The 24,237-nt window shown below is 47.8% G+C and overlaps 1 protein-coding gene across 1 annotated transcript in view; it reads right to left on the bottom strand.

Annotated features, from left to right (window-relative positions):
• Positions 1-24,237, bottom strand: part of egflam (EGF-like, fibronectin type III and laminin G domains) — a 108,324-nt gene that overhangs the window by 62,177 nt on the left and 21,910 nt on the right. Inside the window, exons 7-8 of the mRNA XM_080189535.1 lie at positions 16,429-16,595; positions 14,644-14,709 (exon numbers count right to left, since the gene is read on the bottom strand). Coding sequence (XP_080045661.1) covers positions 14,644-14,709; positions 16,429-16,595 — 233 coding nt within the window. The remainder of the gene's footprint in view (positions 1-14,643; positions 14,710-16,428; positions 16,596-24,237) is intronic.

Below are 24,237 nucleotides of genomic sequence, written 5' to 3'. Positions count from 1 at the left end.
TTCTTGCAGATTGGAGGGTCATGAATGTCACACCATTATTCAAAAAGGGAGGTAGAGAGAAAACAGGGAATTATAGACCAGTCAGCTTAACATTGGTAGTGGGGAAAATTCCTGAATCCATTATCAAGGACTTTATAGTGGAGCATTTAGAAAGCAGTGGCAGGATCAGACAGGGTTAGCATGTATTTATAAAGGGGAAATCATGCTTGGCAAATCTGCTGGAATTCTATGAAGATGTAACTAGTAGAGTTGACAAGGGGGAACCAGTCGATGTGGTATATTTGTACTTTCAGAAAGCGTTTGATAAAGTCCCACATACAAGAGATTATCGTGCAAAGTTAAAACACATGGGATTGGAGGAAGTGTATTGAGATGGATAGAAAACTGGTTAGCAGAGAGGAAACAAAGTATAGGAATTATGGGTGCTTTTCAAATTGGCAAGCAGTAACTAGTGGGGTGCCACAGAGATCAGTGCTGGGACCCCAGTTATTCACAATATATATTAATGATTTGGATGAGGGAACAAAATGTAACATCTCAAAGTTTGCAGATGACTCCAAGTTGGGTGGGAGGGTGAACTGTACCGAGGATGCAGAGATCATTCAGAATGATCTGGGTAGGTTGGGTGAGTGGGCTAATCAATGGCAGATACAGTATAATTTGGATAAATGTGAGGTTATTCACTTTGGAAGAAAAAGCAAGAAGGCAGATTACTGCCTGAATGGCTGTAAATTGGGAGAGGGGAGTGTGCAGAGGGACCTGGGTGTCCTTGTGCACCAGTCACTGAAGGTAAGCATGTAGGTGCAGCAGGCAGTAAAGAGGTAAATGGTCTGTTGGCCTTCATTGCAAGGGGTTTCGAGTACAGTACAGGGATGTGTTGCTGCAATTATACAGGGGCCTTGGTGAGGCCACACCCAGAGTATTGTGTACAGTTTTGGTCTCCTTTTCTGAGGAAGGATGTTCTTGCTTTCGATGGTGTGCAGCAAACGTCTACCAGAGGGATTCTGGGGATGGCAGGACTGATGTATGAGGAGACATAGGGTCATAGAGGTTTACAATATGGAAACAGGCCCTTCGGCCCAACTTGTCCATGCTGTCTTTTTTTTAAAAGCTAGTCCCAATTGCCTGCATTTGGCCCATATCTGTCAATACCTATCTGACCCACGTAGCTGTCTAAATGCTTTTTAAAGACAAAATTGTACTCACCTCTACTACTACCTCTGGCAGCTTGTTCCAGACACTCACCACCCTCTGTGTGAAAGAATTGTCCCTCTGGACACTTTTGAATCTCTCCCCTCTCACCTTAAACCTATGCCCACTAGTTTTAGACTCCCCCACTTTTGGGAAAAGATATTGACTATCTAACTGATCTATGCCCCTCATTATTTTATAGACCTCTATAAGGTCACCTCTCAGCCTCCTACACTCCAGAGAAAAAAGTCCCAGTCTATTCAGCCTCTCCTTACAACTCAAACCATCAAGATAGCATCCTATCTTGATAGCATCCTAGTAAATCTTTTCTTTTGCCCTTTCTGTATTTGTAGAAGCTCTTTGGATTCTCCTTTGCCTTATCTGACAAAACAATCTTGTGTCCCCTTTTTGCCCTCCTGATTTCTCTACTCTACTCCTACACCCTCTGTACTCTTCAAGAGATTCACTTGATCCCAGCTGCCTCTGCATGTCATGTGCCTCTTTCTTCTTCTTGACCAGGGCCTCAATATCCCGAGTCATCCAGGGTTCCTGACTTCTACCAGCCTTGCCCTTCACTCTAAGAGGAATGTGTTTACCCTGAATTTTGTTAACACACTTTTGAAAGCCTGCCACTTACCAAACATCCCTTTGACTTCCCACAGACTCCCCCCAATTAACTTTTGAAAGTTCCAGCCTTATACCATCAAAATTGGTCTTGCCCCAATTTAGAATTTTAACTTTTGGGCCAGACCTATCATTCTCCATAGCTATCTTAAAACTAATAGAATTATAGTCATTGGTCCCAAAGTGATCCCTCACTAACACTTCTGTCACCTGCCCTTCCTTATTTCCCAAGAAGGGGTCAGGTTTTGCCCCCTCTCTAGTTGGGCCATCCACATACTGAATGAGAAATTCCTCCTGAATACACTCAACAAAATTTCTCTCCATCCAACCCTCTAATACTATGGCTGTCCCAGTCAATGTTGGGAAAGTTAAAATCTCTGGTTATTACCACCCTATTTTTCTTGGAGCTATCTGTAATCTCCTTACATATTTGCTCCTCAATTTCCTGTTGACTATTTGGGGGCCCATAGTACAACCCTATCAAAGTGATTTCCCCCTTCTTATTTCTCAGTTCTACCCATATGGACTCAGTGTCTGAACCCTCGGATATATCCCCTCTCAGTACTGCCGTGATGTTTTCCCTCATCAAAAGTGCAATTCCCCCTTCTCTCTTACCTCCTGTTCTATCTTTCCTATAGCATCTGTACCCTGGAACATTGAGCTGCCAATCCTGTCCCCTCCTTAGCCATGTTTCAGTAATTGCTATAATATCCCAGTCCCATGTACCCATCCATGCCCCCTGAGCTCATCTGCCTTGCCTGTCAGGCAAGGTAGAGAGATTGACTAGGTTAGTATTGTTTTCGCTGGAGTTCAGATGAATGAGGAGGGAACTCATAGAGGTTTATAAAATTCTAACAGGACTAGACAGGGTAGATGCAGGATGGATGTTCCCGATGGTGGGGGGAGTCCAGAACCAGGGGGTCACAGTCTGAGGATTCAGGGTAGACCATTTAGGAGGGAGGTGAGGAGACGTTTCTTCACCCAAAGAGTGGTGAGCCTGTGGAATTCATTCCCACAGGAAGGAGTTGATGCCAAAACATTGAATGGATTCAAGAGGCAGCTGGATATAGCACTTGGGGTGAATGGGATCAAAGTTTATGGGGAGAAAGCAGGATTAGGCTATTGAGTTGGATGATCAGCCATGATTGTAATGAATGGTGGAGCAGGCTCGAAGGGCCGAATGGCCTCCTCCTCCTCCTATCTTCTATGTTTCTATTACAGGGAGATCAATTGGAGGTGTTTTGGGTGCGTTATCGGGTGGACAGAGAGAAAATAGTCCCTTTTCTCTGCTGATGGACTGTAGAATACTGGGCATCATTTTAAAATAACAGTTAAGTCATTCAGTTTAAAGTTTCTTTCTTATTGTCACAAGGAGGCTTGCATTAATATTGCAATGAAGTTACTGTGAAAATCCTCTAATCCCCACGCTCTGGCGCCTGTTCGGGTACACTGAGGATCAATTTAGCACAGTCAGTGCATCAACCAGCACATCTTTCAGACTGTGGGAGGAAACCGGAGCACCCGGAGGAAACCCATGCAGACACGGGGAGAACGTGTAAATCCCACACAGACAGTGACCCAAGCCGGGAATCAAACCCAGGTCCCTGGCCTTGTACGGCAACAGTGCTAACCACTGTGCCACCTTGCTGTCCTGGAGGAAATTGTTCCTCACACAAAAGGGCACTGCAAATCAGGGGACACCCCCCCCCCCTCAACCCCCTCACACTAACAGCTGCAGCTGTTCGCTGGGATAGTGGGACAGTGGCATTTGGAGTTTTGAAGATTGAGATTGATAGATTTTAGTTAGCTCACAGTCTCATGGCGGAGTTCCTGTGGGGCAATGAGTAGCATAGGGCAATGGGTAACATAGGGCAATGGGTAACATGGGGCAATGGGTAACATGGGGCAATGGGTAACACGATGTAATGGGTAACACAATGTAATGGGTAACATAGGGCAATGGTTAACGTGGGGCAATGGGTAACATGGGGCAATGGGTAGCACGATGCAATGGGTAACATGGGGCAATGAGTAACATGGTGCAATGGGTAACATGGGGCAATGAGTAACATGGGACAATGGGTAACATGATGTAATGGGTTACATGGGGCAATGGGTAACATAGGGCAATGAGTAACATGGTGCAATGGGTAACATGGGGCAATGGGTGAGATGGGGCAATGGATAACATGGGGCAATGGGTAACATGGGGCAATGGGTAAGATGGGGCAATGGATAACATGGGGCAATGGGTAACATGGTGCAATGGGTAACATGGGGCAATGGGTAACATGGGGCAATGGGTAACATAGGGCAATGGGTAACATGGGGCAATGGGTAACATAAGGCAATGGGTAACATGGGGCAATGGGTAAGATGGGGCAATGGATAACATGGTGCAATGGGTAACATGGTGCAATGGGTAACATGGGGCAATGGGTAACATGGGGCAATGGGTAACATAGGGCAATGGGTAACATGGGACAATGGGTAAGATGGGGCAATGGACAACATGGGGCAATGGGTAACATGGTGCAATGGGTAACATGGGGCAATGGATAACATAGGGCAATGGGTAACATGGGGCAATGGGTAAGATGGGGCAATGGATAACATGGTGCAATGGGTAACATGGGGCAATGGGTAACATGGGGCAATGGGTAACATAGGGCAATGGGTAACATGGGGCAATGGGTAAGATGGGGCAATGGATAACATGGGGCAATGGGTAACATGGTGCAATGGGTAACATGGTGCAATGGGTAACATGGGGCAATGGGTAACATGGGGCAATGGGTAACATGGGGCAATGGGTAAGATGGGGCAATGGATAACATGGGGCAATGGGTAACATGGTGCAATGGGTAACATGGGGCAATGGGTAAGATGGGGCAATGGATAACATGGGACAATGGGTAACATGGGGCAATGGGTAACATGGTGCAATGGGTAACGTGGGGCAATGGGTGGCCTTGGAGGGAGTGCAGAGGAGGTTTACTAGGCTGATACTGGAGTTGAGGGGGTTGAGCTATGAGGAGAGGCTGAATAAACTAGGCTTGTACTCGTTAGAGTTTAGAAGAATGAGGGGAGATCTCATTGAGACGTATAAGATGATGAATGGGATGGATAGGATAGAGGTGGAGAGACTCTTCCTGCCCAGAAAGGACAGCAGGACTAGGGGGCACAGCCTCAAGATAAAGGGGGGGGGGTGCGGTTTAGAACGGAGTTGAGGAGGAACTTCTTCACTCAAAGGGTGGTGAATCTCTGGAATTCTCTGCCCGTTGAGGTGGTGGAGGCTGCCTCGCTAAATATTTTTAAGACGCGGGTTGATGGGTTTTTGATAAGCAAGGGGATTAAGGGTTATGGGGAGAGGGCGGGAATGTGGAACTGAGCCATGACAGATCAGCCATGATCTTATTGGATGGCGGGGCAGGCTTGAAGGGCTAGATGGCCTACTCCTGCTCCTATTTCTTATGTTCTTATGTTCTTATGTATGTAACATGGTGCAATGGGTAACATGGGGCAATGGGTAGCATGGGGCAATGGGTAACATGGGGCAATGGGTAACATGGGGCAATGGGTAACATGGGACAATGGGTAACATGGAGCAATGGGTAACATGGGGCAATGGGTAACATGGGGCAATGGGTAACATAGGACAACGGGTAACATGGGGCAATATGTGTGTGTGTGTGTGTGTGTGTGTGTGTGTGTGTGTATGTGTGTGTGCACCCATGTGCATCTGCCTGCCCACATCTGTCTGTCCATCTATGCATGATATGGTGTAGAATGCCTCATGCTATAAACACCTGATGACAGTCTGGTTACCTGTTCTAGACATAATTGGCCACAGAAACAGACAAAAGCCTCACAAATGCACCATTAGGGCACAGAAAGGCTGAGAGAGAGAATGTGCAATGAGGCAAGTTTCAAAACACTTCAGTGTTAAAGATCCCCTAGGGAAACAGTGCCCATAACATGCTGGGATTTAGGATTCAGTTTGGAAGTGAGAAACTTGGGTCAGAAACAACTGTGCGAAATGTAAATAAGGATAATCGCAAAGGAATGAGGGCAGAATTGTCTGGAGTGGACGAGGAGAGGAGTTTAGCAGAAAAGGTCCTTGATCAGCAATGGCAGACATTTATGAAAATAGTTCATGACTCACAACAGAGATCGATCCCAGTGAGGAAGCAGGATTCGAGATAGGGGATAAAGTAACTATAATTAACCAAGGAAGTTCAGATTAGTATTGAACTGAAAAAAAACATACAATATGGCAAAGATCAGCAGTGAGCCAGAGGATTGGGAAAGATTTAAAAAAACAACAAAATATAATAAAGAGGGAGAAGATAAGCTGTGAGGGTAAACTAGTCAGTAATATAAAGGCGGACGGTAAGAGTATCTTTAAATTTAGAAAAGGAAGGAAGAAAGAGGCCAAAGTGAACATAGGCGCCTTCGAGAATGAAACTGGGGAAATAATAATGGGGAAGCGGGAAATGGCACTGGAGTTAAACAAATAGCTTGCATCAGTCTTTACAGTGGAAGGCACAAATATCTTTCCAAAAACCCAGGAGCAGAAAGGGGGAGGAAATAAATACAATGTCTGTCCCTAAAGAAAATGTACCAGGGAAATTAAAGGAGCTAAAGGCCGATAAGTCCCCTGGACCTAATGGGTTGCATCCTAGGATACTAACTAACTTTATTTATTAGTCACAACTAAGGCTTATGTTAACACTGCAATAAAGTTACTGTAAAATTCCTCTATTAAAGGATGTAGCTACAGAGATAGTGGATGCACTGGTAGTAATCTTTTGATTTGACTTGCCTCGCTAAATATTTTTAAGACGCGGGTTGATGGGTTTTTGATAAGAGAGGGGATTGAGGGTTATGGGGAGAAAGCGGGAAAGTGGAACTGAGCAGCGACAGATCAGCCATGATCTTATTGAATGGCGGGGCAGGCTCGAAGGGCTAGATGGCCTACTCCTGCTCCTATTTCTTATGTTCTTATGTTCTTATTATTGTCACATGTTTTTGGATACAACTTGAAAAGTTTTGTTTCTTGCGTGCTACACAGACAAACCATACCATTCGTAGAGTATGCAGGAGAGAAGGAAAGGAGAGGGGGCAGAATGTATTGTTGCAGTTACAGCTAGGGTGTAGAGAAAGATCAACTTAATACAAGGTAGGTCTATTCAAAAGTCTGACAGCAGCAGGGAAGAAGCTGTTCTTGAGTTGGTTGGTGCGTGACCTCAAATTTTTGTGTCTTTTTTCTGACAGAAGAAGGTGGAAGAGAGAATGTAAATGAGCTGAATAACACTGTGTATTTACAATGTGTTTCTAATATGGAAAATATCCCCGGGTGTTTGACAGAGCTCTAGTAAAAACATGATACCAGTTCAAAGAAGGAGATTTGAGGAGAGGTGAACAAAAGGTTTGGCCAAAGTTGTCATTTATAAGAGGCGCAGAGATGGAGAGGTTTAGGGAGAGAATTCTGGAGCTTAGGGTCTAAGACACAGCTACCAATGGTGAAGAGGCTTTGTGAAGGAACTCTAAACTAAAACTGTCTACCCAGAGGAAATGGCCTGAGGAGGTAACCAATCTTTGTCTTGGATAGCAACATTATACAACCCAATCCCTCAGCATGACCTTACTTACTGGCCTTTTCCATAACCTGAATCCCGTCTGATCTTCTCACTATTATTCCATGCCCGTTGGTCACCCGTGAACATATCTAACTACCTCTCAGTCAAACCTCGTCAATGGCCATCGCTGGGAACTCATTCCAAAGCTGGATTGCTGCCTGATCGATAAGGTCTACATCCAGGAACCCTTCCTACTCCCAACAATGCTCGCTCCCACCAGCCGACCCGGAGAGATTTGAACAATTTGACCGGAGAAATCTTTTCCTATGGAATCCCACCCAGTCATGTCTGGCATGTTCTTCAATAGAGTCATGGAAATGCACAGCACAGAAGGCTATTTGACCCATCCTGCCCATGACAGCTCTTTGAAAGGCTTATGCTATCAGTCCAACTCCCCCACACTGTCCTCCCAACTCTGCAAAATATTACCTCTCCGGTATTTTCCAATTACTGTTTTGAAATTATTATTGAATCTGTTTCCACCTGCCTTGAGGCAGCACCTGCCAGATCCCAACAACTTGCTATGCAAGAGAAAAAAATCCCAGTTCCTTCACCAGTGCATGGAGAAAGAATGGCTACAATAATGATTTAACAATAATAATAGCAATAGTGGCTTTGAAATGGCTTTTCTGTTTGAGTGCTAAGCATGCTGGCTTATGACTAAAACTAGATGCAGGTGATAAAGTTGCTGTGGTCTGGGAGCTGTGATCTGAAGCTCCCTGTGTTGGCCGAGATAGGGCAAGCTGTTTATATTTGGCCAAGACATTGTGGCTTCGATTTGTCATGTGTGGAGGATACAGTTTGAACTAAGCATAATGGCATCATTAGCAAGTAATTTCATTGGATGCTCGAGCCGTGTGACGGTTTCTGGTTGCACAGTTGGCTGGATGACAGAGAATCTTCTGGAAGCAAATGGAGGATTATGGATAAAAAGACATGTGCAGCGATAACTCAGAAGAGACCAACCATTGTAAGAAGACCTGTACCCTGAAGGGTGCTTCAGGGAAGAAGATAGACTCTACATCGAGGATATTTCTTGCCCAAGATTTTCCTAAACTCGGCAGTATCTATTTTCAGTTAAGTAGTTAAAGTTGATGTTTAATTAAATTTGATGTTCAGTTAGAGTTAAAGTTCAGTAAAGAATTAATGAGTTGCAAGAGTTGGTCTGAGAAGTTTTAAATGAAGAAATTGTGGAATTACTGTCCTTGTTTGTCCTATTAAACTGGAATGCTTGCGGGTGTTTAAATTAAAAGCCGGGTAACAGTATTGATTCCAGCGCTAATAGTTTCTCCTAATTTATGGCAATATTTGTTGTCTTCCACAGAACAGACAAAACTGAGGGGAGACCCGATTGAGATGCACAAAACTACAAGGAACATAAATTGCATAGATAGGAAGAAACTTTTCCCCTGAGTATAGAGGGGTCAGTAACCAGGGGGACATTGATATAAGTTAAGGAGCAGGAGATTTAGAGGGATCTGAGGAAAAACCTTTTCAACCAGAGGGTGGAGGGAGTCTGGAACTCACTGCCTGAAGAGGTAGGAGAGACAGGAATCCTCACAATATTTAAGAAGCATTTGGATGAGTCCAACAGTATGGTATAGAAGACTATGGGCCAAATGCTGGAAAATGGGATAGAATATACAGATGACTGGCCCAGACACAATGGGCTGAAGGGCCTCTTTCTGTGCTGTAAAACTCTACGGCCGGAATTCTCCCAGCCTGCCCGTCTCTGGAATTTTAGTGGGCGGATTGCGGACAGTGTGAAACCCCAGTGACGGGGGGAGGTTTTAGACCAGCGCGGCTGGAAGAATTCTGCCTCATGGCCCGAATGTTCTGAGAGTTCGCGCTGGTGGGATTTCCTCCTCCTGCCACAGTGAACAGAGATTTGGCTGGCCCTTGGGCAGTGGCGGGGGGGGGTGAGGGGGTAGTGCCCAGGCTGGCACTGCCAAGGGGGCAATGTGCAGGGGGACCGCGAGTGCCCCTCTTCGCTCCAGCGGGGTCAGGCAGCCAGCTTCCAGCAAGTGGGGAGTTGTACTAACCCCTGTTGGAGTGAAACATTCCTGGCGGGAGGTGGGGCAGGGGAGAGGCTTTCAGAGATTTCAGTTTTAGTTATATTTAAAAGCGATGGCGATGTGCCTCAGCATAAATTATTCAGCTCTGTGTCGACTTACTGGCACGGAGCTGACGTCACGGGAAATCCAGCTGCCGGAGATGGGCAGAGATGTGACGCTCAGTGAGGAACCCACGAAACGGCCCCCACTCTCAGGTCTCCCGCTACCAAAACAGTGCGGCAGGATCGGAGAATCGCCCCTCCTTCTTCAACAAAACCTTTCCATCCATCTGCTTTTGAAACTCTTTGCAAACTCTTTGCAATCATGATTCGTTGCAAGATAGCAGGAAAAAGCTGGGAAAGTGAGAACTACAGAGAGTTCCTCTCTGTGGGCTAGCAGGGGTGCGATGGAGCGAGTGGCCTCCTTACTGTTTCTGCAACAGCGTTATACTAAGAAAGATTCTTGTTGTTGATAGTAATTCCAAAGGCTTTTTGATTTGCCATGATGCTGATCCCGTGATTGGAGGATAATTGGATAAAACAGACCAGCATTAGGGAACAGGAAATGGGAAGCTGGGATCAGCGATATTAAATGCTAACTCGATGGCTGTGTGGCTGGTAATGTGTTCAACTTTCGTTAGAACTCACACTGTTCAGGGCAAATCGGATCTCTGGAGATGCCAATGTTGGGCTGGGGTGGGCACAGTAAGAAGTCTCACAACACCAGGTTAAAGTCCAACAGGTTTATTTGGTAGCACGGGCTTTCGGAGCGTTGCCCCTTCATCAGGTAACTTCCCCCACTCACCAGATGAAGGAGCAGTCCTCTGAAAGCTCGTGATTCCAAATCGGAGAGCGGGCAGACTCCACCCATCCTGCTACAGGGCTCCTGAGGGGAATTATAAATTCTACCCAAAGTCCCATCCTCTCTCTGCTCTGAGTTAATTTGGTCAGAAAATCAGCTGGTTCTGTTCTGCTCCATGTAATGAAAGAACTTCCATTTTCATAGCACCTTCAACAACCAAATGTGGTTGGCACGGTGGCACAGTGATTGGCACTGCTGCCTCACAGCACCCGGGACCCGAGTTCAATTCCAGCCTCGGGTCACTGTGTGGAGACTGTATGTTCTTCCTGTGTCTGCATGCGTTTCCTCTGGGTGCTCCGGTTTCCTCCTGCACTCCAAAGATGTGTGAATTAAGTTGATTGGCCATGCTAAACTGCTCCTTAGTGTCAGGGGGATTAGTAGGGTAAATGTGTGGGGTCACATGGGAAAGAGCCTGGGTGGGATTGTTGTCGGTACAGAATTGATGGGCTGAATGGCCTCTTTCTGAATTATAGGGTTTCTATGAACCACCTCAAAGTGTTTTACAGTCAATAACGTGTGTTCTGTAGTTACAGAGTTTGGATTTCCTTCACTAATGGAAGAACATAAGAAATAGGAGCAGGAGTAGGCCATCTAGCCCTTCGAGCCTGCCCCGCCATTCAATAAGATCATGGCTGATCTGTCGTGGCTCAGTTCCACTTTCCCGCTTTCTCCCCATAACCCTTAATCCCCTCTCTTATCAAAAACCCATCAACCCGCGTCTTAAAAATATTTAGCGAGGCAGCCTCCACCACTTCAACGGGCAGAGAATTCCAGAGATTCACCACCCTTTGAGTGAAGAAGTTCCTCCTCAACTCCGTTCTAAACCACCCCCCCTTTATCTTGAGGCTGTGCCTCCTAGTCCTACTGTCCTTTCTGAGCAGGAAGAGTCTCTCCACCTCTATCCTATCCATCCCATTCATCATCTTATACATCTCAATGGAAGTGCGGGTGTGAGATGCTGAACTCAATATTCTTTCTTATTTATTCGTGGGACATGGTTGTCACTGATTGGCCAGCATTTATTACCCATCCCTAGTTGCCCTTGATCAGAGGGTAGTTGAGAGTTAACCTGTGGCTTTGGAGTCACGTGTAGACCAGGCCAGGTGAGGACGGCAAATTTCCTTCCCTAAAGGACATTAGTGAACCAGAAGGGTTTTTCCGACAATTGTTTCATGGTCATCAGTAGATTCTTAATTCCAGATATTTTTTATTGAAGTCAAATTCCACCATCTGCCATGGCGGGATTCGAACCCGGGTCCCCCAGAACATTAGCTGAGTTTCTGGGTTAATAGTTGAGCGATAATACCACCAGGCCATTGCCTCCCTATCTGCTGGTATGACAATCCTCCTCTGCCTTCCTGACCCCACACCATTTGCCTCTCGGCAGGTGGGAAACCCTGAGATCGAAAGCACACACACGCACCACTTCCAAGGTCGCAGTCCCCACTGGGAGGACATGGGAAAATTGCTTTTCCTCCCACACGCTTCTTCCGTGTGCTGGTGCGGGATTTGTAAACCATAAAATAAGACATTCCCTTGGACAGTCCCTGACCTGTGGGCAGAAATCTGATAAGGAGTCAGGAACATGCTGAAAGGTAAGTGTAAAAAGTGTAAAAGTGTAAAAAGTTTTAACATCTTCAAATGTCAATATTCGATGTTGTACTGTAATGTGTGCGTGTTTCTGATGCAATGATTAATCACAGAGATCTGTCCTGCAAAGACAATTACACTGACCAACATTGAATAATTGTGGATTACAATACTTTTCCAATCATCAAAAGTGCTATAACACATTAAAAGTACAAACAAAAAATGTCCTCTCAGCCTCTGCTGTCATGTTTTGTGCTGTGATTCTCAGTGCTGGCTGTTCAAAAAAAACTGGTCTTGTAAGTGGAAAGGAAATCACTTATATCTGTTCCACTCTGTTGTGAAATAAAAATGGAACAACATTCTGTTCTGCCATTTTCAGGCAATGCAGCAGGAAACTTTTGTTGTGACAACTGGAGCTATTATGAATGCCTGGCTGGGTTTCAAAATCTATAATGGCATCTGTTCAGCATGCGATAGAAGATGATTGAAACTTTTAAGGGGCTGTAACAACAGAACATGCCATTGAAGTGTTTTTTTTGTTTGTTGACAAACTTAGTAGGCACCTGAAGGATTAAGATTTATTTTTGCGCAGGAATAGTTTTTTTTCACTATCAGTGTTTTCATGTTTGGTTTTGGGAATTTATTAGATTGTTGGAGGTTCAGTATTTTTCCAATGATTATAAAATAATTTCCATTGCTGTTGCATGGCTCCTGGTTCAGAGTGAATCCTGGAGGAGTAGCTTTGGAGGACACCTATGAGGGTGGAGGCTCGGAGAGTGGGTGGGGGTAAAAGGGTGAAGTGTGAGGCTCGTGGGGGGCTTTAAACAATGTTGGGAGCTGGGCTACGGTGTTAGAGAACCAAGAGGCACTTTCTGACCATCTGTACGGCTCCACCCCTCATGCATCCCATCACAACTCACAATATGTAGAACATGGAATCCCTACAGTGCGGAGAGAGGCCATTCAGCCCATCGAGCCTACACCGACAAGAATCCCACCCAGGCTCTATCCACATAATCCTGCGTATTTACCCTGCTAATCCCCCTGACACTGACAGCATTATCTATAGGTTTATTAAACACAAACATGTACTTTAGTCTAATGGACATACACAGTATGTGTGTGCCCACAGATTCACAGAATCCCTACAGTGCAGAAGGAGGCCACTTGGCCCATCGAGTTTGTACTGACGCTCTGAAAGAGTATCTTAACCAGGCCCGCCCCCTCCTCCCTGCCTTATCCCACGCATTTTCTAAGGCCAATCCACCTAACCTGTACATCTTTGGACAGTAAGGGGCAATTTACCAAAAGAGAAAATGCTGGAAAATCTCAGCAGGTCCGGCAGCATCTGTAAAGAGAGGAAAGAGCTTTGACAAAGAGTGATCTGGAGTCGAAACGTCACTCTTTTCTCTCCTTACAGATGCTGCCAGACTTGCTGAGATTTTCCAGCATTTTCTCTTTTGGTTTTAGATTCCAGCATCCGCAGTAATTTTGTTTTTATTAAGGGGCAATTTGCCGCGGCCAATCTATCTAATCTCTGGACTGTGGGAGGAAACCGGAGCACCTGGAGGAAACCCATGCAGACATGGGGAGAATGTGCAGACTCCACACTGACAGTCTTCAAAGATGGGAATCGAACACAGGTCCCTGGCGCTGTGAGGCAGCAGTGATAACCACTCTGCTACTGTATCAATCACCACCACCCCACATGTTGACATTGCCCGCATGCCCCTTGCCATTCTGTGTAGAATACAGCTGAGAGTGACAGTCTGTCTGTGCCCATGGTGATAAGCAGGGTGGTGAAATGAGTGTTAGCATGGGAGGAGGAAGCTGGCAGTTAGAGTGAGGGGGTGGCGGGCATGCGGGAGTCTGTGAAGAGTGTGGAGGTTTGGTGGGAGAGTGTGTATGTGTGTGTGTGGGGGTGAGTGTGTGCGTGTTGCATGTGTGTGTGTGTGTTGTGTGTGAGTGTGTGTGTGTGGGGGGGGTGAGTGTGTATGTGTGGGGGAGTGTGGGGGGTTAGTGTTGGAGGGGTGAGTGTGACTATGGGTGTGTGTGTGTGTGTGTGTGTGTGTGTGTGTGTGTGTGTGTGTGTGTGTGTGTGTGTGTGTGTGTGTGAGAGAGAGAGAGAGAGAGAGAATGTGTGTACGTGTGGGGTGAGTGTGTGTGTGGGTGTGTGTGTGTGTGAGAGAGAGAGAGAGAATGTGTGTACGTGTGGGGTGAGTGTGTGTGTGGGTGTGTGTGGGTGTGTGTGTGGGTGTGTGTGCAGGTGTGTGTGTGGGTGTGTGTGCGGGTGTGTGTGCGGGGGTGTGTGTGGGTGTGTGTGTGGGGGTGTGTGTGGGTATGTGTGTGGGGGTGTGTGTGGGTATGTGTGTGGGGGTGTGTGTGGGTGTGTGTGTGGGGGCGTGTGCGGGGGCGTGTGTGGGTGTGTGTGTGGGGGTGTGTGTGGGGGTGTGTGTGGGTGTGTCTGCAGGTGTGTGTGTGGGTGTGTGTGTGTGGGTGTGTGTGCGGGGGTGTGTGTGGGTGTGTGTGCGGGGGTGTGTGTGGGGGTGTGTGTGGGGGTGTGTGTGGGTGTGTGTGCGGGGGTGTGTGTGGGGGTGTGTGTGGGGGTGTGTGTGGGTGTGGGGTGGGCAGGTGTGATGATGAATGGGTGCCATGTTGATGATTTTGGGTGCAACCTGTACCTGCGAACCTGTACCCAGAGTCCACCTCGTAACGGAATGCCCGCTCTGTAGAGGCCATCCACTGAGCTTGATGTCGATAGGAGAGAAACAGTCTGTCAGCAAGAATAATATTCCAGTCCCCCTCCCACAGTCACCCACCCACCCTGCCCCTCACCCCTACACCCCATCACTAGTTGCCCTTGGAGAACAGTTGGGCATCAATCACATTGCTGCGGCTCTGGAGTCAAATGTAGGCCAGACCGGGTAAGGACGGCAGATTTCCCTCACTAAAGGATATTAGGGAACAAGCTGGGTTTTTCCAACAATCAATGATAATTTCATGGTCACCTTTACAGAGAGTTAGGGGTGAATTTTTCCATTTTGCCCACTACAGCAATCATAGCGAGCAGGGAGAGGGGCAGATGACGGAAAAGTCTGTTGATCTCGGGTGGGATTTATCAGTTTCGGGGCGAGGATGGCTGGAAAGCCCTGAGTTTCAATTCCAGATTTATTTATTGAATTTATATTCCACCAGCCGCTGTGGTGGGATTTGAACCCCGTGTCCCAGAGCATTAGCCTGGACGTCTGGTTCCTAGCCCAGTGATAGTATCAGCACACCATCTCACACTCACACACTCCCACCGTGCCTCTGGGTGGGAATGTCAACATTACAACACAGAAGGCATGCTGTGTGCACCAGCAGGCAGGAGCAGGTGGTTATACTGACACACTCGCACTCACTGTCACACATAAGAGATAGGAACAGGAATGGCACATTCTGCTCCCTGAATCTGCTCCATTCGATCTGAGCCAGATCTCTGTCACAACTCCACAGGCGCCATCGTACTGAATGACCCCTTTCTGAATGGCCTCCAATTGTAAATGGCCACAAGTGGACACTACAGACTGCCCCTGTGCCAGGCTCTCCCTCTCCAGTTACCTCAGATGGTCTACCTGGGCCACAGGGTATTACTCTGGCATCTACAAGCTCTAGCTCACTGGCCATTTGAAAGGTAGCAGTGAAGGAATTAGTCTTGCAGAGTAAATCCTCTCGTATGACTGTGTGTAGCATTGAGAGGGCAGCCATGTTGGCTATCCCAGAATGCACTTAGTGGACACATAGCCCACCCACCTTGTGTTTAAATTAATTTCTTTTTTTTCAGACTTTGGGAATATGAAGCTGATGCCTGCTCTGGTCTACGTGGAATGGCTCAGTGGTTAGCACTGCTGCCTCACAGCACCAGGGACCCAGGTTCGATTCCCGGCTTGGGTCACTGTCTGTGGGGAGTCTGCATGTTCTCCCCACATGTATGTGGGTTTCCTCCGAGTGGCACAGTGGTGAGTACTGTTGCCTCACAGCACCAAGAACCCAGGTTCGATTCCCAGCTTAGGTTACTGTCTGTGTGGAGTCTGCACATTCTCCCCGTGTCTGCATGGGTTTCCTCCAGGTGCTTCGGTTTCCTCTCACAGTCCGGTTAGGTACATTGGCCATGCCTCGATGTACCTGAACAGGCACCGGAGTGTGGCAACTAGAGGATTTCCATAGTAACTTCATTGCAGTGTTAAGCCTGCTTGTGACACTAATATATAAACTTAAACTAAAAAAATGTGACTCCAGAGCCACAGCAATGCGATTGACTCTTAGCTGCCTCTGAAATGCCCGACCCCCGGTTGTCAGGAGGTCTGCTAGGCCCCAAGTAAAGTATGGATGCGGCCTGTTCACAGAGACTGGGCCTGAAACCTATCTTCCCCTCGTTTTCCACGAACAGGCCTGTCCAAGAATGTTGATTAAACGTCTGAACTCACCGAGTGTCTTCACGGCATTGCTGGGTTCACTGTGTGAGCTCGGACCATGGGCATTGACAGCTCGAACTATGAACTGGTACTGTGTGTCTGCCTCTAACCCTCTGATCACCATGGATGTGGACTGCACTCTCTCCCCGATCAGTGTCCAGCTGTCATTGAGTTCAGACCTAGGGAGAAAATCAAGTCAGAAAGTAAAACTCACCGCATCCTTCGTCAGTAACTGAGTATCACTCAGCCAGAGGGAACTCCCAAACCCGGGCCGATGGTTAGTTCAAAATAAAAGATACCAAATCCACGGTGGGGGATATAGGGGGGACGTCCGAGGTAGGTTCTTTACTCAGAGAGTGGTTGGGGTGTGGAATGCACTGCCTGCTGTGATAGTGGAGTCGGACACTTTAGGAACTTTCAAGCGGTTATTGGATAGGCACATGGAGCACACCAGAATGATAGGGGGTGGGATAGCTTGGTCTTGGGTTTGGACATAGCTTGGCACAACATCAAGGGTCGAAGGGCCTGTACTGTGCTGTAATGTTCTATGTTCTATCCCATTGTGAATATTATGTGTGGATGGACTTGCAGGAGAGGGGTAGAAATACTGACTGAACTGACCCATTCATAAGAAGCAGGAGAGCGCAACAGGACACTTCCTGCTCGGCAAATCAGCCAGCATAATGATGGACCCCACGCACCCCGGACATTCTCTCTCCCACCTTCTCCCATCAGGAAAAAGATACAGAAGTCTGAGGTCAAGTACCAACCGACTCAAGAACAGCTTCTTCCCTGCTGCTGTCAGACTTTTGAATGGACCTACCTCGCATTAAGTTGATCTTTCTCTACACCCTAGCTATGACTGTAACACTACATTCTGCACTCTCTCCTTTCCTCCTCTATGAAAGGTACACTTTGCCTGTAGAGCATGCAAGAAACAATACTTTTACTTTTCACTGTATATTAATACATGTGACAATAATAAATCAAATCAAATCAAACTGGAAATTATCATGGTGGGAGGGGGAAGTTAAGGGAGATGTGGGGGAAGTTTTCCATGCAGAGAGTGGTGGGTGCTTGGAACGCACTGTTAGATGAGGTGGTGGAAGCAGGCACATTAGCATCGTTTAAGAGGCATCTGGATGGGTACATGAATAAGGAGGGAATAGAGGGATACGGACTGAGCAAGGCAGAAGGTTTATTTTGGTTTAGTTAGGGCAGTATGACTGGCACAGGCTGGGAGGGCTGAAGGGTCAGTTCTTGTGCTGTACTTTTCTTTGTTGTTTATATGTAGATGGGATGTGGGTGTTGCTGGCTGGGTCAGCATTTCCTGCCCATTTCAGAGAGCAGTTGAGAGCTACCCACATTGTTGCAGCTCTGGAGTCACATGTAGGCCAGACCGGGTAAGGACTGGAGATTTCCTTCTCTAAAGGACATCAGTGAACCAGATGGGTTTTTCCAACAATCGACAATTGTTTCACTGCCATCAGTGGATTCCGAATTCCAGGTTTTCATTGAATCAAATTTCACCTTCTGCCAGGGTGGGATTTGAACCCGGATCCCCAGAACATCACCCTGGGTCTCTGGATAACTAACCCAGTGACAATACCATTACATCACTGTCTCCCCTCAAGCCTTGCTGGGACATAGTGTCAGCAATGCTTTGGTTCCTGAGCAGTCGAGGAGGATTTGATTTGATTTGATTTATTGTTGTCACATGTATCAACATACAGTGAAAAGTATTGTTTCTTGCGCGCTATACAGACAAAGCATACCGTTCATAGAGAAGGAAATGAGGCAGTGCAGAATGTCATAGCCGGGGTGTAGAGAAAGATCAACTTAATGCAAGGTAAGTCCATTCAAAAGTCTGACGGCAACAGAGAAGAAGCTGTTCTTGAGTCGGTTGGTACGTGACCTCAGACTTTTGTATCTTTTTCCCAATGGGAGAAGGCAGAAGAGAGAATGTCCGGGGTGCGTGGGGTCCTTGATTATGCTGGCTGCTTTTCCGAGGCAGCAGGAAGTGTGGACAGAGTCAGTGGATGGGAGGCTGGTTTGTGTGATGGACTGGGCTACATTCATGACCTTTTGTAGTTTCTTGCAGTCTTGGGCAGAGCAGGAGCCCAGACCAAGCTGTGATACAACCAGAAAGAATGCTTTCTATGGTGCATCTGTAAAAGTTGGTGAGAGTCATAGCTGGCATGCCAAATTTCCTTAGTCTTCTGAGAAAGTAGAGGCATTGGTGGGCTTTCTTAACTATAGTCTGGGCATGGGGAGATCAGGATAGGTTATTGGTGATCTAGTTATCTAAAAACTTGATGCGGTCGACCCTTTCTACTTCATCCCCATTGATGTAGACAGGAGCATGTTCTCCTCTACACTTCCTGAAGTCGATGACAATCTTCTTCGTGAATGTGGAGATCATGTGGACTGAAATATCAGAGCTACAGAAGGAACTTTCTGGAGTTTGGTAGTGAGTATAGTGAAGTAGTAAAATGTATCCCCCTGCACGCATATGCCTATAATGATTAATTCCTGACTCGGTTTAACAATATAACGGTTAGAGATATGATTTACAACACGAGTGTCAAACATGGGGGAATAAATCACGTTGGGTAATGGCTCTGAGGTCAAAGGTCAGTCTGAGGGGTTGAGTTCTATGAGGCCTGTACCCTGTCTGCTCCAACCCTGAGTTTATTCCCAATGTGAGGGAGCAGGTTCATGGACGGGTTAATAGTGTGTGGGGTGAACAAGTGGGGTCAATGTGGAATCGGGCACGGTAAGGGCATCAAGGGTCTCTGAACAGCCAATGAGTGACCAAGCTGCCTCTCCCTGGGCGGTCCTGCTGGATCACAAGCCAATCGGGCAGCAGTGAGGCTGGTGGGCGGGCCTTTCGCTGGCCTCAGGACCCCAAGGCTGGAAACCTGGCCCCTCCCCCCCCAGAGCTTCCAGCCAATCAGAGGCCAGCAGCTCTTGTGAGCAGGGGGTTGGTGGAGCTGGGGCAAAGTTGAGGGGGGAGATGGGGAGAGATGGGGGGGGTAGAAGGGAAGATGGGGGAAGGGGGGAAAGGGGGGGAGGGTGGGTTTGAGGGGGTGGGTGGAGGGTGTGTGGTTGAGCATGTGGGGTTGAGGGGATGGGGGGGTGGGGGCTGGTGGGAGGGTGTGGGGTTTAAGGGATGGGGTGGTGAGGAGGAGTGGTTGAGGACTCAGGGGGTGGCTCTCAGAGGGTCCCTTTCTCCTGATGTCTGGTCTCACGGTCAATCATGGAGTGCTTTCTCCCAGTGGTGACACGCTGGGTACACAGTCTGAGCTGCCGATCTCTCACACAACCACTGGCTGCCGGGCTGATACCCCCCTGAGGCTGGGTCAATACCCCCCGGGGCCGGGAAGATACACTCCCCCCTCCGGGGCCAGCCTGATAAACCCCTGGGCCCGGGCTGATAGCGCCCCCCCCCCCCGGGGCTGGGCTGATACCCTCCCCGGGGCCGGGCTGATACCCCCCTGGAGGCCGGGCTGATACCCGTTAGTCTCCAACAAGGGGCCTCTGTTGGCAACAGAGGGTGGGCAGGAGGTCAGGTTCCAGTAGATCAGCAGCCTCGCCAATCACAGGCAGTTCGAACCTGCCAGCAGAGACAGCAGACAATTCAACCCAAAGACAGGGTAAAGGAGATTGGATTCCAGTAGAGAGAACAAAGAGAGACAGTAACATTGTTTACAAGAAATCTTACATTTCTTAAAAGCAATCTCCAACAATTAGAACTGAAGGAAAGATACTCAATGCTGGGAATGGTTAGATTTCAGAGGCAGAGAGCTTGTAATTCGCAAATTTCACAATTAAACGAATCCCTGACAGCTAATCTGGGATTAAATTATTACACGTGGACCTTCAGTGCCTCAGAAGAGGCTGATTGTGCCAGCTCAGAGCCTCCTGTTTCGCTTGTGTCTTCATCAACTTCAGACTGTTTAGCATCTGAACGGTGAGATGTCCACAGTGGGGCGAGGGGAACTCTCTCTCTCTCACACACACAGCCAGGTTACAATCGCACTGTCTGTCATTGTGTATCTGCCCCCTTGTCTGACTTTACCCACGAACGAAGTGGAGAGACCCATCGACCTCACAGGGAGTTAGAGGAAAAAAACCACTGGACCCACACAGCAAGAGAAATAAAACCCCAGCCAAAAACCCCAGGGATTAACGGATTAAAAGGAGTTGATCAGATTTATACTGCGTTTGTCAGGAAAAGCCAAATAACAAGAGTGTTCTCCAGAGAGCTGGCAGAAAAATACATGGGCTGCACAGTGGTTAGCACTGCTGCTTCACAGCTCCAGGATCCTGGGTTCAATTCCCGGCTCGGCTCACTGTCTGTGTGGAGTTGGCACATTCTCCTCGTGTCTGCATGTGTTTCCTCCGGACTGTCCGGTTTCCTCCCACAGTCCAAAGATGTGCAGGTTAGGTTGATTGGCCATGCTAAGAAATTGCCTCTTGGTGTCCAGGGGTATGTAGGTTAGAGGGATTAGTGGGTATAATATGTAGGGATTTGGGGGTAGGGTGGGATTGTGTTTGGTGCAGACTCGATGGGCCAAAGGGCCTCTTTCTGCACTGAGGGATTCTATGAAAAACAATACTTGGGGTGACTGATGGGAGGGGGAAGCGTTTGTAAATGAATTCCCAGGATGTGGGTATCTCTGACCCTTCTGAGATCATGGTCCTTCTCCCCAGAAAGTGAAGTTATCCTCAGGCTGCTTTAGGGGGCAGTTAAAGATTCAGTTGTGCCAGTGTGGGACTGGGGTCATGTATCGACTCCAGTATGGGCAGGAGGTACCCATCCTTTCGTCTTTCTGACCTTGCCACGCTGACTGCACCTCGTCCCGAGGATGTGGCAGCTGCTATGTAAATTCAGGCTCCTTCTTAAGGAATGTCTGTGAAAGCAGTTGTGGCTCTGATCGGCAATCGGGCAGTTTTACAGGCCGGGCCGTTCCAGTCCCGCCGGTGCAGCAGGTTCTCCCATGGTGGGCATGACAAGCCATTCAAATAACCATCGACTTTGGCAGGACTGGAAGATCCTGAATTATACATGGGAGGGGTAGCACAGTGGTTAGCACTGCTACCTCACAGTGCCAGGGGCCCGGGTTCAATTCCCGGCTAGTGTCACTGTCTGTGTGAGGTTTGCACATTCTCCCCGTGTCTGCATGGGTTTCCTCTGATTTCCTCCCATGCTGATTAGTTTGATTAGTCATGCTAAATTGCCCCTTAGTGTCAGAGGGATTAGCAGGGTAAATGGGGATGGGGCTTGGGTGGGATTGTGGTCAGTGCAGGCTCGATGGACCGAATAGCCTCCTTCCGCACTGTAGGGATTCTATGATGATATAAGGAGAGGCTGGATAGACTGGGACTTTTCTCCATGGAGCGTAGGAGGCTGAGGGGTGTTCTTATAGAAGTCTAAAAAAAAATGAGGGGCATAGATCAGCTAGATAGTCAATATTTTTTCCCAAAGGTAGGGGCGTCTAAAACTAGAGGGTATAAGTTAAGGTCAGAGGGAGATACAAAAGTGCCCAGAGGGGCAATTTTTTCACACAGAGGGTGGTGAGTGTCTGGAATGAGCTGCCAGAGGGTAGTAGTAGAGGCGGGTACAATTTTGTCTTTCGAATAGAGGGATATGGGCCCATTGTGGGCAATTGGGACTAGCTTAGCGGTTGAGAAAAAAGGGTGGCGTGGAGAGATTTGATGACTCCGATGGAGGGACAGACCAGCACGTCCCGGCCATTGTGACTGATCCAGGGTCTGGATATTCCTTCCAGGCTAAAAAAAACAACCAAATTCTAATTCACAAATAAACAGTGTGGGAAATTGGCTGGAGGTTTACCAGATTTAAAATCAGGCCTCTGGATTACGGAGGGTAACCGGAACCAGCTCACCACTGAACCCTGAGGGGGTGGGGGGCTGAAATGTTTCATGCTGTTATGGAGTGTGAAATCGGCTGGCACATGTTTGGAAGGAAAATGGCAACATTATAAAAAGCACAAGGAAGCAGTGAGCCAATGGAGAGAGACTAGGACACTGGAGTTACTCTGGCAAAGGGCCAGCCAAGATGTGATGGGTTGAATGGCCTCTGTCCGCACTGTTTACCCTCACACTTTACAACTCCAGAACTTATCGACTAAAGTGACCTCAAAACAGAGAAGGAGAAGCAGTCAGGGAGGACGAAAGGAGGAGAGGAGAGAGCGAAGAAAGGGAAAGACAGGGAGATGGAGGGAAGAGAGACAGGGTGGGGAGGTGGGGAAGGGAGATGGAGAGAAGGATGTCAAAAAAGGAAGACTGAGAGAGGGGAAAGAGGGAGAGAGACGGAGACGGGGGGAGGGAGACGGGGCGGGGGGAGAGACGGGGGGGAGGGGACGAGGAGATGGAGAGGAGGTAAATGGGGCAAGGGGAGATGGAGGGAAGGGAGGCAGAGGGAAGATGGGAGACATGGTGGAGACAAGAAGGGGAGATGTACAGACGCAGGGAGACAGAGAGAGGCAGGATCTCCCAGCATCACTCATCCTGAAATCATAAAATCCCGTTTGAGGTTATCGGACCTTCCTGTGTTCGACCCCTCACCCGTTCCAATTCCTGTGGTGGACAGGGCAATAAAATTCCAGCCAGGAAGACCGAGCGGAGCAGGTTTAGGGACAGGAGATAAGGGGGTGACCTGTGGTCCCATGTGTTGGGTGAGTGGGGAGTGAGACAGACCTCCTGGATTAACTGAGCTTGGTCAGTCTGTCACTAACTGCGTCTCTCTAAGCTGATTGCTGTATTTTTCACAGAGATCCCTGTGAGCCAGGACTGATCCTCTGGACTGAATCATCCCAGCCCACGACAGATACACCAGCCACGTGACGTCTGCACAATACTCCCCTTATAATCAGCAACTGGTCACTCAGAAAAGGCCAAGTATTCCATCCTCCCTGTCTGCTTCTGAATCCGACAGATCCCAGCCTCTCCAAGGGCTGGCTAAACAATATCCTCCAATTTCACAGTTTCCAAAAGAGCCCATGGAACCTGCCCTGGCCCAGCTCCTGTACACTCTATCCTGTCATTAAACTGCTACAAAGAACAAAATTGGCTCCAACACAGTTGAACATTTTTGTGTCTTTTGAAAGATTTTTAACTTCTTGAGGGTGGAGAGAGTCTGCAGGAGAAAGGAGAGATAGAGAAACAGACAGAGAGAGAGAAAGAGACAGAGAGAGTGACAGACAGAGAGAGAGAGAGAGACAGAGACTGAGACAGAGGGAGAGAGACAGATTGACAGAGAAAGAGACAGAGAGAGAGAGAGAAGCAGAGAGAGTGACAGACAGATAGAGAAAGACAGACAGACTGACATAGAGAGAGACAGCGTGAGTGACAGACAGATAGAGAGAGACAGACTGAGAGACAGACAAACAGAGAGACAGAAAGAGAGAGACAGACAGACAGACATACAGACAGAGAGAGAGACAGACAGACATACAGACAGGGAGACAGACAGACGTATAGAGAGAGAGAGACAGTCAGAGAAAGACTCAGCAATAGGAAGGGAATCACCAAAATGGAGAGAAGTGGAGAAATAAAGCAGGAACAGAGAGGATGATAGTGAGAGAGCAAGCGAGGGAAAGCAGGTTCACTCCAATCTGCACTCTGATCTGTGCTCTACTCTTTCATTCTATGGAAGATTCTCTGGCCTGTGATTATCCAAAACTCCCCGGATCAAATCATGTTTCATACTAAACACCGGACAAAGAGAGAAAACAGGAGATACACACATCTGTGTGTGTATGTGTGTGTGGGTCAGTGCGTGTGTGTAAGCGA

Source organism: Carcharhinus amblyrhynchos, chromosome 5 (assembly GCF_965287045.1).
Source record: "Carcharhinus amblyrhynchos chromosome 5, sCarAmb.v2.hapA, whole genome shotgun sequence".
Taxonomy (NCBI): domain Eukaryota; kingdom Metazoa; phylum Chordata; class Chondrichthyes; order Carcharhiniformes; family Carcharhinidae; genus Carcharhinus; species Carcharhinus amblyrhynchos.
The sequence above is the reverse complement of the archived record's forward strand: the minus strand, read 5'-3'. Positions and strand labels throughout refer to the sequence as shown.